This window comes from Aotus nancymaae, unplaced genomic scaffold (assembly GCF_030222135.1).
Source record: "Aotus nancymaae isolate 86718 unplaced genomic scaffold, 86718_ANA_hifiasm-v0.15.2.pri h1tg000090l, whole genome shotgun sequence".
Classification (NCBI taxonomy): domain Eukaryota; kingdom Metazoa; phylum Chordata; class Mammalia; order Primates; family Aotidae; genus Aotus; species Aotus nancymaae.
In genome coordinates, this window is record NW_026988505.1 from 2,767,190 (window position 1) to 2,783,514 (window position 16,325).

General features: G+C 33.3%; 1 protein-coding gene across 1 annotated transcript in view; it reads left to right on the forward strand.

Annotated features, from left to right (window-relative positions):
- Positions 1-16,325, forward strand: part of CSMD1 (CUB and Sushi multiple domains 1) — a 2,129,340-nt gene that overhangs the window by 580,677 nt on the left and 1,532,338 nt on the right. The window contains exon 3 of the mRNA XM_064369795.1: positions 6,501-6,613. Within this exon, the coding sequence (XP_064225865.1) occupies positions 6,501-6,613 (113 nt within the window). The remainder of the gene's footprint in view (positions 1-6,500; positions 6,614-16,325) is intronic.

The window sequence follows — 16,325 nt, forward strand, 5'->3', positions numbered from 1 at the left end:
TACTATATTATATGTTTTTATTGTATGGTAATATAAAATATTACTATGTTACTATATTATATGATAAAATATATAATGCATAGTACTGTAAAATATTACCATATTATAGGATAAAATATATCACTGTAAAATTAAAAAAAATAAAATATTAGCATATTATTCTCTTATACAGTAAACAATATAATTATATATACTATACTGTATCATACTATACTGTATCTATACTGTATATATAGTATAATAAATATACTATAATTTATTAATATAGTATATAACAGTATATATTTTATAGAGTAATATATACTTTATAAAATATATAAAAATTTACTATATATAAGAAACATACTATATGTTTATATATGATATATACTATAAAGAGTATATACAAAAGGTTTACTATATATACTATATATAAAATATATAAAAATATTTTTCAGAGTTATATACTATGTAGTATATAATTTTTTAAAACTTTTTATACCTACAACTGATTTTGGATGAATTCTAGAACAGAATATGGAATAACTTACAGAAAATAATAGTTATTTTACTGAAAAACTACTAGTCCAATAACTATAGATAAAAGGCATCTGAATTTACAGAATACAGTCTGTTTTCTGATTACCCAGCCTCTGGATATGTCATCTGAAAATTAATCTCAGTCTCTCTGCTGCATCCATAGGTGATAAGATTTTTTTCATTTCAAAATAATTTATTTTATTTATAGACAGTTTTCCTTTATCTTAGTAAAATTTCATAATCTCTTGGTGATTTGGAAAACACCTTTTTTTTCATGTTTTAATGTTTTAATGTATACCTCCTTAATTTTAGGACTATTTCTACCTCTCTAAAATGAAGATACTTTAGCACGCTTGTATTTTTTGTAAAACACTAAAAGGCTACAGTAGGTTAGGGAGTCGCATGTATGTCATTTTGTTGAAATATTCAGTTTATAACTTTTTAAAAAGTGTGTACTAAAATATCCCCAAACTACCCTGGACCATTAACTCTAAATGACAGAGGAAGACTTGCTACTGTAAGACACCTGTGTGGATTATTGTGATTTACTTCAAAATATTCCTGCTTCATAATTTACTAGGTGTTAAAAATAAGCTATTGCTTATAAGAAGCAGGACTCCTAAAAGTGAAACAGTTATATGAGAATAAAATTTATTGCACTGGCCCTTATACAAAGAATACTCCCCAAAGTACTGTAGTATCCTCAGGAGCACATTTGTGAGCCACCAAGGAGTGAGTCTCACCAGCTGTCCTTACAAGATTCCTCATTCTCAACCTGCATGGAGTAATGGCCATAAACATTTAATTACAAATTTAACTCTTGAAAGTTCTTTATGATCAATTGGATCCACTCATCCTTCTACACCCCTGTCAACTAATATTGAACTCCATTTTTTGTGCATACAAATAGGAATGATTCTGTTACATTCTAGCTATTCGAAATCATATCACATGAGTTTATTTTACCTACATTTGTCAATATCAAAGTCTCCCAGACCTCCAAATACTAGTGCTATGACATTGGTTTTAAAAACACTTAGTATCTTGAACTGTGGTCAGTATCATTTAACCACATCCCTTTATAATCAAAACTCTTTATAAAACTGAGTAAAGAGAACATGAAATTGTACTTATTTTGAAGTGTTATCCCATTATTTCATACCTAATCTTATGTGAATAGATATGCAAAACTTCAAAATGGGCCATTACTAAATGAAATTATCCTCAACAGTTTTTGTTCAGCTTTTAGAACTCAATGAGAATGTTTTGTTATTAAATAGCAATATTTTTGTTTCCAGATTATTTTAATCTTAATATTTTCCTGAGTACCTCTCAGTCTCAACTTTTCTGATGTATTTTTTAATTAATTTGATTCCATTATAGATTCACATGTAGTGGTAAGAAATTATACAAATAGTTTCTGTGTACTACATACCAGTTTGTCCAATGGAAACATCTTGCAAAACTGTTGTACAATAATTGCACTATCAGAATATTGATATATTACAGTGAAGTTATGGACTATTTCCAATCATGAGAATTTCTAGGGCAACTGCAAAGAAGAAAAATTAGATAAGCTGGTAGTTGCATGTTTACATGTTTGGTCTTTAAATAAAATGTCAATCTTCTCCAGAGTGGCTGTACCATTTTATATTTCCACTAGCAATATAAGAGCAATCATTTTTCTTTATATTCTAGCCAGCATGTGATGGTGTAATTGTTTTTATTTCAGCCGTTCTGATAGGCTGAAATATCATGTATGATAGTTCTCTGTGGTTGTAGTTTGCATTCCCCTAATGTCTAATGATGTTGAGTAAATGTTAATGTGCTTAATTGCCTTCTGATATCCTTTAGGTCCTATGACTCTTAAGCTTGTTGCCTGTTTTCTAATTGGATTGTTTGTTTTTTGCTGTTGAGTTTTGAGAGTTCATTGTATGTTCTAGACACTTATGTTTTGTCAGATATTTGGTTTGCAAATATGTTCTCCCTGTCTGCAGCATACACCTTTATCCTCTTAAAAGGGTCTTTTGCAGAGCAAAAGTTTTTAAACTTAAGTCCAATTTATTAACTTTTCTTTTTCTGGATTGTAATTTCAGTGTCAAGTATAGAAACTATAGTCCTAAACTCTAAAGAATTTACCCTATTTTTTTTCTAAGAGTCTCATTGATTTATATTTTACATTTATATTTGTAATCCACATTGAGGTATTTTTTATGTAAGCTGTTAAACTTAGGTCTAGGCTCTTTTGTTCTTGTCTTTGGATATCCAGTTGTTCCATTACAATTTGTTGAGTTATTCTATGAAATTGTTTTTGAGTCTGTTGAAACTAATTTGGAGGTGTTTGTTTAGGCTTATTTCTGGCTTCCTTGTTATGATCCATTGAACTATGGGTTTATTTCTTTGCCAATCTGTCAATTGCCAATACCGAATAGTCTTAATTGTTGTAGGTATAAAGTAAGTCTTGAATGAGGTAAACTAATTGTCCTACTTTATTCTTTCACAAAATTGTTTGAGCTATTCTGTTTTGCCTTCCTATATACATTTTAGAATGATCTTGCTATATTTACAAAAAAAAATCTTGCTGGAATTTTGGTAGAAGTTGTGTAAAACCGTATCAATTTGGAGAGAGCCTATATCTTTACATTATCGCGTCTTCCAATCTATTGACATGATATATCTCCATTTAATTAGCATTACTCTGAATTTTTTCTTCAACGTTGTGTACTTTTCTGTATATACTGCTGGGCATTCCTTGTTGTATTTATACAGAAGCTTTTCTTTTTGAGTTATTGTAATTGATATATTTCAGATTTTGATGTCCACATGTTACATGTGGACATATAAAAATACAGTAGATTTTTATATGTTCATTGTGTGCCTGTGCATTTGATGACATCAAGTATTATCTCTATGTGTTTTCTTGTAGATTCCTTGGCATTTTCTATAAAGATAACTATGCCATCTGCAAATGGTGGTAATTTTATTTATTCCTTTCTAACCTGTGTGCATTTATTTTCTTTTCTTGTATTATTGCATTCATGGCATCTTCCATCACAATATTGAATAAGAGTGTTCAAAGCAGATATTTCTTGTCTTGTTCCCAATCTTACACAGAATCATTCAGTGTTTCACCACTAAGTACAATGTTATCTTTGGGCTTTGTTTTTTTTTTTTTTTTTGTAGAGATATTCTTTGTCAAGTTGGAGAAGATTCCCTTCAATCATATTTTACTGAGAAGTTTTCTCATGACTCAGTGTTTATTATTGTCAAATGCTTTTTTCTACATAGATTACTATGATCTTGTGATTTTACTTTGTTAGCCCATTAATATTGCAGATTATATGGATTAATTTTCAAAGATTGAACCATTCTGATATTCCTCTAATAAACATCATTTATCATGGTGTATAATCCTTGTTATGTTGCCCACTTCTCTTGTCTCTTACTTGGTTAAGGAGTTTTGCATCTATATGCATGAGAGGTACTGTTTTATTTTTCTTTTATCGGCATTTATCTGGTTTTGATATCAGAGTGTCTTAGTCTACTTAGGCTGCCATAACAAAATCCTATAAACTACAGGGATTAAGAAACACATGTTTATTTTCTCACAGTTCTGGAGACTGAAAGTCTTAGATCAGAGTTCAGAATGTTCAGTTCCTGGTGAGGGCTCTCTTCTTGACCTGTAGACAGCAGCCTTCCTGCTCTGTGTTTACTGGACTTTTCTGAGTATGTGTCAAGGGAGAAAGATATCTTTCTGTTTTCCTCTTTTTACAGGACACTGATCCTATAGGATCAGAGTCCTAATTATTTGACACCATTTAATTATAATTACCTCTGTAAAGCCCTATTTCCAAATAAGTTATGTTGGAGCTTCAATATGAAGCCCTTCAATATGAATTGGTGGGAGGAGCATAATTCAGCCCATAAGGAAAGGGTACAAATGTACCTTTTTTCCCATAAGGAAAGTGTACAAATGTCAATGCCACAAAATTACTAGAAAAGTAATGGATCTACTTAGGTTTTCTGGAAGAGATTGTGTGCAATTAGTGTTAATTCTTTAAAGTGTGTACAATTGGTGTTAATTCTTTAAAGGTAGAATTCTTCAGTAGGAACATTTGGAACTGGAAATTTATTTAGGAGAAGTTTTAATAGCTATAGTTTAATTCACATCATGTAGTTTTTCATTGGTTAGTTGTAATTGTTTATTTATCGAGTTAGTGGCCCATATTATCTTAGTTGCCAAATGTACATATGTAGTTTCTTAATATCTTTTTTGTCTTCTGAGTTCATAGAAATATTTAATGTTTAATGTCTAACAGTGACTATTTGGACCTTCTGAAACTCCCAATTACTTAGTCACTCTGTCAATTTTATTGATTTTTTTTCCCCCAAAGAACTTGTTGTTTCATTATTTGTTCTTTTTTCTTTAAATTTTATTGATTTCTATACTTTCCTTGTTTCTTGCTTTCTGTTTCCTTTAGTTTAATTTCTGATTTGATAGCACTGCGGTCAGAGAAGACACTCTATATGATTTCAGTTATTTTAAAGGGATTGAGGTTTGTTTTATGGTCTATAAGATGGTTTATCTTGATATATATTCTGTGGGCACTTGAAAGAAATGTGTACTCTGTTCTTGTTGTGTGAAGTGCTCTATAAATATTGATTAAATACTGTTGTTATATAGGGTTGGTGAGTTCTGTAATCCTGCCAGTCTTCAGTCACAGGAGAATTTAAAATCACTGTTGTTTCTTCTTCCTTTTTTAAAGCCATGTTTGCTTTACTGAATTGCCTTCTGTGTTGCGTCACATAACATATAAATCACAAAGCAGTGTCTTATGGTCTGACAGTGGTTTCTTTTTCCATTCATTAGTCATTTAGTGATGTGAATGAACTATCTGGAAGTGGTTTGGATCGGTATCCAATGGGAAAAAAATTAAAAGAACAAATGAGTCTCTTTAAGGGGATTGAATTAAAAAATAAAGAACAGACAGCAGATACTGCAGTTTACAAAGATGAATATAATTTGAGAGTTGGTGAAGATGCCTGTGAGTTGTGCCAACTAGGAAACCTGATAAACCAAAACACAGGCATGGAGGAAGGCTCCTAGGAGGGTGAGAAAGGACAGACCAGCCTCCACAGCACAGGAGTTTGTGGATTTTATAACCTAGAAAATAAGCTACTTACCAGAATGTAGGTATTCTTAGCATTCTTATGTTGAGAGTCCTGCTGAGGATTGCAGAGCTGTCTCAGGATTTATTTGCCCTCTAGACAGCTCACAGCCTATTGCATGGGGCCTTTGCCATCCTGGTCATCTCACTTTCCTCAAGAGCACTGCTCGGAATCTAACTGAATCACAGACTGTTTTACAGTCAACTCAATGGCTTTGTAATGCTTTAATGTTGGAGTGTACAAATGTTTATACACACGTGCACACTCTTTGCCTGTCATATATATATATATATACACACACACATATATACATATATATATGCATACATATATATATATTATTAGAAAACATTTAAAATTAGAGAATTAGGAAAAAATAGATAATGCATGCTGGGCTTAATACCTAGGTGATGGGTTGATAGGTGCAGCAAACCATCATGGCACTAGGTTACCTATGTAACAAGCTTGCACATTCTGCACATATACCCCAGAACTTAAAATAAAAATTCAAAGTAGTTTGCAGTAGATTATAGCCATCCAAAACCAAGGAGCATTTAAGACAAGGGCATATTATATAGATCAGTTTTTTCAACAGTAAATTTTCTCAAAAGTTAATTAAATAAACTCTGATACTTGAAAATGTTTGATTGCAAATACATACCAACCAATGCCATGTGTGTGGATTATCTAAGTGTTTAATGCTATACTTCAAGTGAGTATACCACTGTTAAAGTTATTCAGTGACTTCATCACATAAGCTTTTGTAACAAATTCATGCTTTTAACTCTCTTCATGTCTTGTTTTAAATTTAGATTATCGGGGTTTGAGCTGCCCTCCTCTATAGTGAGCACAGGATCTATCCTCACTCTGTGGTTCACGACAGACTTCGCTGTGAGTGCCCAAGGCTTCAAAGCGTTGTATGAAGGTAGGAGATGTATTGCATTTTGCACAAGCATTCACTGTTCAAATGATCTAATACATGCTATTCTGGATGAACGATGAAAAAGTACGCGGCTGTGTCACAGGTCATTTTGTGGTATAGACATTTGGCTTCTGTTTAATACATTGACATTGGGTAACACCGTTAGAATCTTCAAACTGTCAAGCCCAAAACATGTTCTCAGTTTTTTTGCTTATTGGTGGAACTTTTCTTGTTTGGGTTTTCTTTTTGTTAATTTGTAGTGAATATGTTTTGGGACGTTTGAATATAAACTTTTAGCCCTCTTATACAGTGAAGAGTGTATTTTTAATGCAGAAGGATTTTATTAACTTTTTGGTTAGACAATTACATTGTTAGTGCTTGAGTAAAGGAAATTTCATTAAATGAGCTTTTGTTGTCATAGCTGAAATATTTAATAGAGAAAATTAATTTGTTTTTACTGTTGTTTGATCATGCAAGGCACAGAGATTTTATTTGTTTTCATGTCTTCAGATTTGCGCCTAGATACCTTTGGGATATTGCTATCATTATTAAAATAGCTTTTGGCAGAAATTTTTTTAAAAAGCAGAGATAGAACTTTGGAAAAGGAAATTACCTTTTTAAGTATTAGGTTTTAAGAAATTGAACTAGTAATACTTCAAAGTCTGAGGCATGTCTACCTTAGTATTGTTTTGCTGGAGATTTTAAATTTTGTTTTACATGTAATACAAGAGCTATTGTCTTTAACACAAACTCTGGAGTCTGTAAACTTAAAAAGCAATCTATGGTTAGAGGTATAAACCAATCCCTGTTTACAACACACATTGTTTACTTTGGATGTCGTTCTATGCTAAGTCACAAGTTTATATTCTTGTTGGGAATTCTCTGTTGGGCAAAAATGATATTTTGTGGAAAGTTAAAATCTACTTGTGGTTTGTGCAGATGAGTTTGGCTGTAGTGAAATGATCAGAAAATAAAAGGGTAAAAGGGTCTCTTTGCAGAGACATAGGAACAAACAAGTTTATCCTTTCAGTTAAAGGTATGCGTGGAATCATGCAGAGAATGGTGTGCTATTCCACCTCTAGTGTCTTGCAGGCCACGGCATTTGTGCATAAGCCAGCATCAGTGGCTGGAAAGAGTCTGTCACCTTTAAGTGTGTTACTGTCAAGGAATAAGTTCATCTTTGGAAAGCAACAGGCCAATTTCACATCAATGGATGTTATTAGCTTTCAGTTTTGATTTTATCAATGTATCACTTCATATAAACACTAAATTCCTATAACTTCATTTTTTTTAGAATATTACAGAAGCATCTCTAAAGCAGTCCATACCAGCTCTACATGAAACATACTTTGTCCAATTAACATATGATACTTGTTGAGAACATAGATAATGGTTTCACATTTTAGAAAACTTGGCAATTTTCCCCGCCCCATCCCCCCATAAAGTTGGTAGTTGAAACCAGGTGTTGCTAGGTTCCCAAAATTAATGTTGTGAAAATTCTGTTGCTGCTGAGAGATTGCCACATGAATAATTCTATCATATATTTCTGGGCTGTTGTTGGCTTTACTGGTGGTCATGATGGTATAATAAAAAATACAGGGCAAGATTGTCTATGTTGGAAAAATATTTCTGTGTTACTCCAAAAGACCAACTGGAAAACTTGCTAGAAAATGGAATAGGACCATAAGCTAAGTTACCTGTATTTATTTTTTAATGTGGCTATGTAGAAAATCTTTTTATGATACTATAGTATGATGTTTACAAGTAAAGGCGAACCTACATTTAAAGAAAAAACCTATTAAAAAGGTGCTGTTGGCTAAACCAAAATTATATCCAGTATTTAATATCTATATGTTAAAATTATTTATCAGTTAGCTTAAAGGTCTCCTGCAAAAATGAGTGTGTATTATCTGGAAAAAAATTATCAATTATAGTCTTAAGTGGAAGATTAAAGAGAATTGATCTAGAGGAGAGGAGAGCTTTCATAGCAATTTTTATTGTAAGTACCAAACACTTTAGCCATAAACTTTAGACAACTGTAACTTACCAAGGCAATGTCATGGGATTTTATTAAAAGTGCATAAAATAAGCCAATATACCTATTCATGTGTATGTGAGGCAGGATCAATTATAGTGGTCAGAAAAATATCTCAAGTTGCTTTAGAATTACAAAATTCTTTTTCTGATGACTCAGATTTCCTTCTTTCCTGTTAGTTTTTATTTTGAAGAGACTGCCCAAGTATCCTGTTATTTGACCCATCAAGTAATTTGTATGAGTCAAATAATAGAATAAAATATTGATGTATTATCCAAGACCTGTAAAGGTAACTGGATTTAGATATAAAATGAGATTTTATGTTAAAATAAACTCATATTATTTTCTTTCAGTGAAAACTAGAATTAGGTAGTATTACCAGAGAGCTGTATAAATTTTTAATTGAAATTTGCTGGCTTGAAATGAGAAAAGTCTTCCAAACTTCTAAGAGCTGTGTAAACATGATTACCTTGGAAACATACAGAATATGGACACTGAACTCAAGTGTTTTCTGGCAGTATTTTGGAAATGGCATTATTTACATAAGTTATTATTCATAAATGGAAATATTAAGCTACATAATGAGTATGGAAACAATAAATTAAAATATTGTAATTAACATGTTCAGTCATTGAATTTAACTCGGGAAATCCAGTGGGAACATTGACAAATCTTAAACTAACTGATTATTTACAGTATATTACTTTCTAAATATAGACCTTAGCAAGTCTTAGCAACCAAGAGTATAGATTAAAATTAACCTGTTTTTAACTGCTAAATACAGAATAAAATTATAGTTACTAACTTAATACAGTGTTCTTGTAAGATTTTACTTGCTAGTTCTATACTTGAACATTAGTTTTCATTGCAAACCAACAAATTTGCATAACTGATAACTTTATAACAGAAAATATTAGGATTACATATAATTTACAGTGAGATTACTATTAAAAGTACTACATGTGCCCAATTTTGAATTTCTGTGTATAAATTTCATATATTTGTATATTTCTGTCTTCTATTATCGAAATCTTAAATATTAAGAAAATATTATTTTGTCATCATGCTTACCTTTGTTTGAAGAAAAACATTAGGAGGTCAGAAAATTGACGTGAGACAAAGGCTGGCAAGTATTGACTTGAGGACATTGAAGAAAATGTACGGAGTAGGCAATATACAGTTATCGAAAAACTGCTCCATAGAGCCTCTCACGCTGATGGACTTCTTATGTTTTTTTTTGTTTTGTTTTGTTTTTGTCTTTAGGTGTTAAAAAGGAATTCATCTCTTTTATAATGGTTTTTCTTATTCGTAAAAATGTAAGCTAAAGATTGGAAACATGAGTGAATCTGTTATCAAAACTCTTGGACTCAAAATGTTTGTTGTTTTGGTTCTAAAGTCTAAGTATGTATTTTTTATCAATTTTAGTGCACATTTTTATTATGAATGTCATTTCAAAGATTTTATAAATTATTTGGTAAAATCTTCATACAGGGACTTCAATAACTTAAATACTGATTATATTTTTTAAATCTTGCTTTCATGAATTATATACTATAATTTAGGTTTACTTTTTAGTTCTTTTTGTAAAGTTTTTTTTTTAAGTTATATTCTTTATGATCTTGTGGATCATATTCTTTATGAACTTGTGGAAAATTTTTGTACATGATACAACTTGTTTTTGGATAGAAAGCACCAACTCTGAATCAAAATAGTGACTCGAATATTTATTAACTAGAATCAACACTTGCTTTGTATAGAACATTTCTCCATAGCGTAAGACAATTGTATAGATTGGACACAATTTTTCTTTCTAACAATTGGCAAAAGCTTTATTCGTGGGATGGCAGGATTTTGAAATAAATCTGAATGAAATTATGCATTTTGGTACAGATAGTTATAATAAAATTGACAAGGCAGAAGAAAAGTTAAATTGGATTACTGATTAAAGCAAAGCTGATAAGAATGATAGGAACCTATTTGTATTAAGATTCCTTTAAATATCATGACTGATATGGTAGTTGAAAAGGAGAAAATAGTTAAACACAAACACATGTGTGACTTGTTAATTATAATGTACTAATTTTACATATTCAACATTTGCCTCAGCTTCACAAGGGGCCATCTGTAAATAAATTTGTTTTAAATTTTATGCATAAAATCTCTAAGAATATGAAAGTATGAGATATTTTAATGAATAAATACTGGAGGTACAGTGAGGAGGAATTCAACAATACTAAATAGCAAAATTGTGCTTATGGCAGAAAACTATTTTTCATATAAATAAAATAGCTTATTGATTGGAGTGGGAAAAACATTTCCCCATGAACATGGTTTAAGAAACTCAATAAAATCTAAAGGAATTCTTTTATGTTTGTTTTTGTCTTAAAATCATTCTATCAGTTATAACATTGTGTTCTACTCATTAAAGGGCATGTGAATAGATAGGTAGATGGATGGATGATGAAAAATGGATGATAGTGTGGTAGACAGATGGTGGATAGATGGATATATAGGTTATGGATGGATTTAAAATGGACAGATGTGTGGGTAGATAGATGACAGATAGATAGTTAGATAGATGGAGAGAGAGAGAGAGAATGGTTGGATGGTTAGGTAGCTAGATTTGTTGGTTGGTAGGTAGGTAGACAGACAGACAGACAGACAGACATGCCCTGGACAGTGTAAAGCTCATACCTGAGTTTTCTTAATAAATTTTCACAGAAATTGTCTAAGTGAAGTAACGTGACCTATCAGATAGAGAAAGTGAAGTAGTAAACTACAGTATTTTAGCTTCCCAAGATCCAATAGCTGCTAGGTAATGAAAGCAGAAATTATCCACATGTCTATGTATAGCAGAAGCTACAATCCTTAAACACTCGCCATTTCCTCTTGTATATTTGTTTATGTAAACACATGTACACAAATATACACTCAAAAATGCACACGTCTATACACATGTTCCCACACACATATGGCTGTCCATACTTACATATGCACACACAGTATATAAGTGGATACACAGATTTGTTCATACGTTTCTTCTCTCATTTACTCAGCATTCATGGGGTCTCTATCAGAGACACAATACTGAGATAAGTTATAGGAACACAGAGATGAGATGAACAGTGTTTATTCTCAGTGACTAGTGGAGGAGAATGAAACAATCCAAGAGAATATTAATGTAATTTGGTGTGACTCAGTAGTCATGCCGGCTTTACAAGAGAGAGCAAAAGAGGAAGGGAAAGACCAGGTCTATGTGGGCCAGGTAGAGACCATCATAGAGTGGACGTTAGGGCCACGACCTGAAGGACATGTTCTTAAAGCACATGTGCTAAACGCCTACTTTGTGCCAGACTGTGAATAGAAGTTCTCAAGGAAGACAGACAATAGAAGGATCATTCTGAGTGAGGAGGAACACCTGCAGAAGTATGGAGGGAAACAGATGGCCATCTTAGAGAATGCTCAGCAGTGTGGTTTACAGGAAGGGGGGACGCAGAAGCAAGGAGGAGTTGTTGGAGGCTGAGTTTAGTGGGGAGCAAAGGGAGATGATCCTGAGCCTGGGTTCTTGGGAGCTCAGAGAGCCTAGAGCTGAGCCCTTCTGCCCTATCTCGAGGTTAGGAAATTGAGTTTATGTTGTTTTATTCTTGCAATAGAAAACCTACTCTTTGAGATCCTTTACAAAAGGCTGAATTATTTTCGCTGGATGATGAAATACAGTATAGCATTTTTGTTTGCATATGCTTCTGTGTGACAGTTTATCATCTTTTGGCTATTAAGTGATAGTTATAATGTCCCAAAATACATGCAGGCAGAAGACAGCACATGGATTAAATGAGTTCTGAATTCTCACAGCACTTCATGGAAGCCAGTAGGTGGCACCTAAAATGCCTGCTCTGTGGGTCATTTCTCTTTGTACCCTTGAGAATATTAAGGCAATAATTAAGTCTAAGGAAAATTTGAATCCTTGACACTTGGCCCATGAGAAATATTCAAAAATATTTTTGATAAAAATCTATACTTACCCCTAACTTAATTTCATCTAGTAGTTCATATTCCTTTCCTCAAAACCTAAAAGGAAAACTGTCAGTAAGTATTGCGATTGAAAATTTGAATCTGATTTTCTCTCTAGTGGACACACCCACTCATGCAGAAGTTTCTAAAAAAAAAAAAATCACTGAACTGATTTAAAGATAAAGAGATTATATGATCCACAATATGGATCATAGTTTATGGCTTACAAACTGCGGATAAGCATATCCTCTTAAAATTTTTGCTCAGTATAGGACATGAAATGTAATCCTCACAAACAGAAAATGACTGAGTAGTATTGATTAATCTATTGAACATTTATTTTATGGAAGAAAATGGCCAGCACATTCATATATTCTTTGAATTTTTGCCAGATAAAAGTTAATCTTGGCTGCCACAGAGACCTTTTCTTCAGGTTTCAGGAAGTAATTAACGCTAACGGTGGGCGGGGCTTCCTGTTACCAGGGTGTCCCTCTGTTGGCTGAGTACATGTGGCATTTTCCTCTGACACATCCCTCAAGCAGAATTTTCTTTCCTTTAACACCTATGGATCTAGATTTAGAAAGAGCAGCTAGATTATTGCCCTTCAAGCTCAAAGCTTTATTTAGAATGTCAGCACTGATTTATTTCTCCCTTGAAGTGATTACCCAAACGCCACCTGAATTAAAGCATGCAGCATGCATGATGCACCTGGCAGGATAGAAATGCTTCCTTTTCAAGAAGGTGCTAGTGCAGGAGCAGCAGCTGGCTCTCCATTAGCCCACACTGGAACACTGCTTTAGGTTTATAACAATTACAGAGCTTGAAACAAATGCAACATTTCCATACTTACTTTCCTCTGGGGTAATTAGGTATCTTAGACTGGTAAACCACTGTATCCTTTCTGCAAACACACTCCTTCCTTATTTGGTAACAAGTAGAACTAGGGTCCTCACCTTAGCTGTCTCTAGGCTTAGTTGCCAGAATCCGCCGAAATCTCTCCTTTGTCCTCCATTTGCAGGGGTTTTGAACACTAGTTATATTAGAATCACTTATCAAACTTTGTTCAATGACATTTGAAAATATTCACTGGGTAAGTTCTAGGGATCAGTGGTACACCATTGCGTGTATACTCAACAATACTGTCTTGTGCAGTTAAACATTTGTTATAAGGGTAGATCTCATACTAAGCATTCTTGCTATAATAAAACAATTTTTAAAAGATAAGAATTATTGCTGTGAGTACATCAACACTAACATCTTCTAAAAGCAGAGATATAGCAGAGCTATAATTGCCTTCTGAAAGTACAACTTTAAAACAATCAAATGATGAGAAGAGAGATGCTGAACTGCAGTAAAGAAACAAATTTAGCCAATCTAGCAAGGCTTACATGCTGCCTGTAACTTCTGATGTGTCTGATAAGAGAATGAATGATAGTATTGGTTTGGGCAGCCCCATGAACCTCGTAAAAGTGCATTGCCCAAGGAGGATGTGCCTCATTTAGGATCAGCCTCAAGGAAAGGAAACCTTAGCCAGCTCACAGTTGCACCCTGATGGTTTGATGGTTGCAGTCAACTCAACAACCTTCCCTGGGATGAGTGTGACTATAGGGTGTTAACTCTAATTGTTCTGGTCTACTGTGAGGCTATCCAAATTCTATAGATCAAACTTTCTTAGTTTGAGGGTCATGAAATATCTCTGTCTATGAAGCTGTGAAAATACATATACAACTTTGTATGTGTGTTTTTCTGGAAGAATATTTTATAAACTTCAAGTTGTTACAAATTTCATAACTAGTGAAAGATAAAAATGGCTTCTGTTCATTGGTAATATAAGCCCTGTTAACTGGAGGCATTAGCCTTTCTTTTAGCTGATTGTTGTCAGTTTAGGTCTTATTTTCTCTTGTTCTGAATTCCTTGTTCAAGCAGGCATCCTTCCATTACAGTTTGCCTTCACATATAGTCCTAGAGTGATTTAAAAAAAAAAAAAATCATATCAGTGTAAATAGTCTAATTCCTATGAACTTTGTTTTACACTTTGTCTTTATATGTTGATTATGTGAACTTAATTAATGTACATTTAACCCTGACAATGAATCTTCTCAGCATCACAAAATCTAGTTTCTGATTCAATTGAAAGAGACCATTGAATATTAATTGAGAGAAATTCCATTTGTGAGGCCATATTAGCACATTCTTGTATTAATACAAAGAAATACTGGAGACTGGGTAATTTACAAAGAAAATAGGTGTAATTGGCTCACGGTTCTGCAGGCTGGACAGGAAGCATGGCCTTGGCATCTGCCTGGCTTCTGGTGAGGCCTCAGGAAGCTTCCAGTCATGGGGGAAGGCAAGGGAGGAGATAGTGCAACACAAGGCAAGAGCAGAAGCAAGAGAAGGAGTGAGAGGTGCCACACACTTTTCAGTTAACTTTTGGTGAACCTTTTTCATTGTGTCCAGGAGAGTACCAAGGGGATGATGCTAAACTATTCCTGAGAAATCTGCCCCTCATGATCTAATCACCTCCTACCAGGCCCCCACCTCCAATTTTGGAGATTACCATTCAACAGGAGGTTTCCACATTGACAAATATCCAAACTGTATCAGAGGTACATTGAAATAGTTAGGTAATCATTTGCCCTGGTTCTACACACACACGCATGCACACACGCATGCATACACACTCCTTGCTATGTTGCTGTATACTTTCCATCAAGCATCATAAGAAAACGTTTTCTTTAAAGTTCTAGTACTACTAAAAATGATTCCTTTTAGTCCTATATGTATTGATCTCAGGAGATGTGCATGGTACGTTAAAGTGAAAAAATGCAATATGATTCCATTTTGATAAAGATATAAATAAAAATACTTGTGTAGATATGTGACTATGCACATATGTGTGCATTCTTATATGTACAAACACATAGCATACACATGTATACTTTTTTGAGTATTCAGAAAAGTGTAGGAGAATATGTGAATTGTGAAAATAAATTACTTTTGAGAAGAATTGAATGACTGGAAAAAGGGATTGCTGGATTTTTTTACAAATAACTGTTACTCAGCTCATTGCACTGAGCACAGAAAAAATTAAATAAGGAACATTATAGAGTAAGAAATGTCTTATGATGATGTGGAAATTAATATTGTTAAGTGGGTCTCTAGCTCTTAATTAAAATTTGAATGAAATATAGAACCAAGTAATTAAAAGTCCTTCAGTATGTATTTTTTCAAATGGTTAAGTTAATGAATCCTAAAACCAGCACTGTAGCTGATTTTTTTTTATGAGAGAAAACAAGGTGTTCTTGTTAGAAATCTACTCACAGAAATAGTCACTTGTCTAAAAGGAATATAGTTAAGGGCAAGGTAATTCCATAGAAGAGCCAGTTTCGGAATCATTTTTCAGTAACTAAATATGTATTAATATTTGTACTTGACGGGTTTCCTAGTTCATTTTGTGTTGCCATATTACTTGAGACTGGGTAATTTATAAAGGAAAGAGATGTATCTCGTGGTTATGGAGGTTGAGAGGTTGAAGATCAGGTGGTCATGCTCGGAGAGGGCCTTGGGATACCTCATAATGGGGGTGGGGGAGAAGTGGTATCACGTGGTGGAGAAGCAAAAGGAGAAGCATGTGTGCAGAAGGGGTGAGACACAGGGACAGCCTCACTT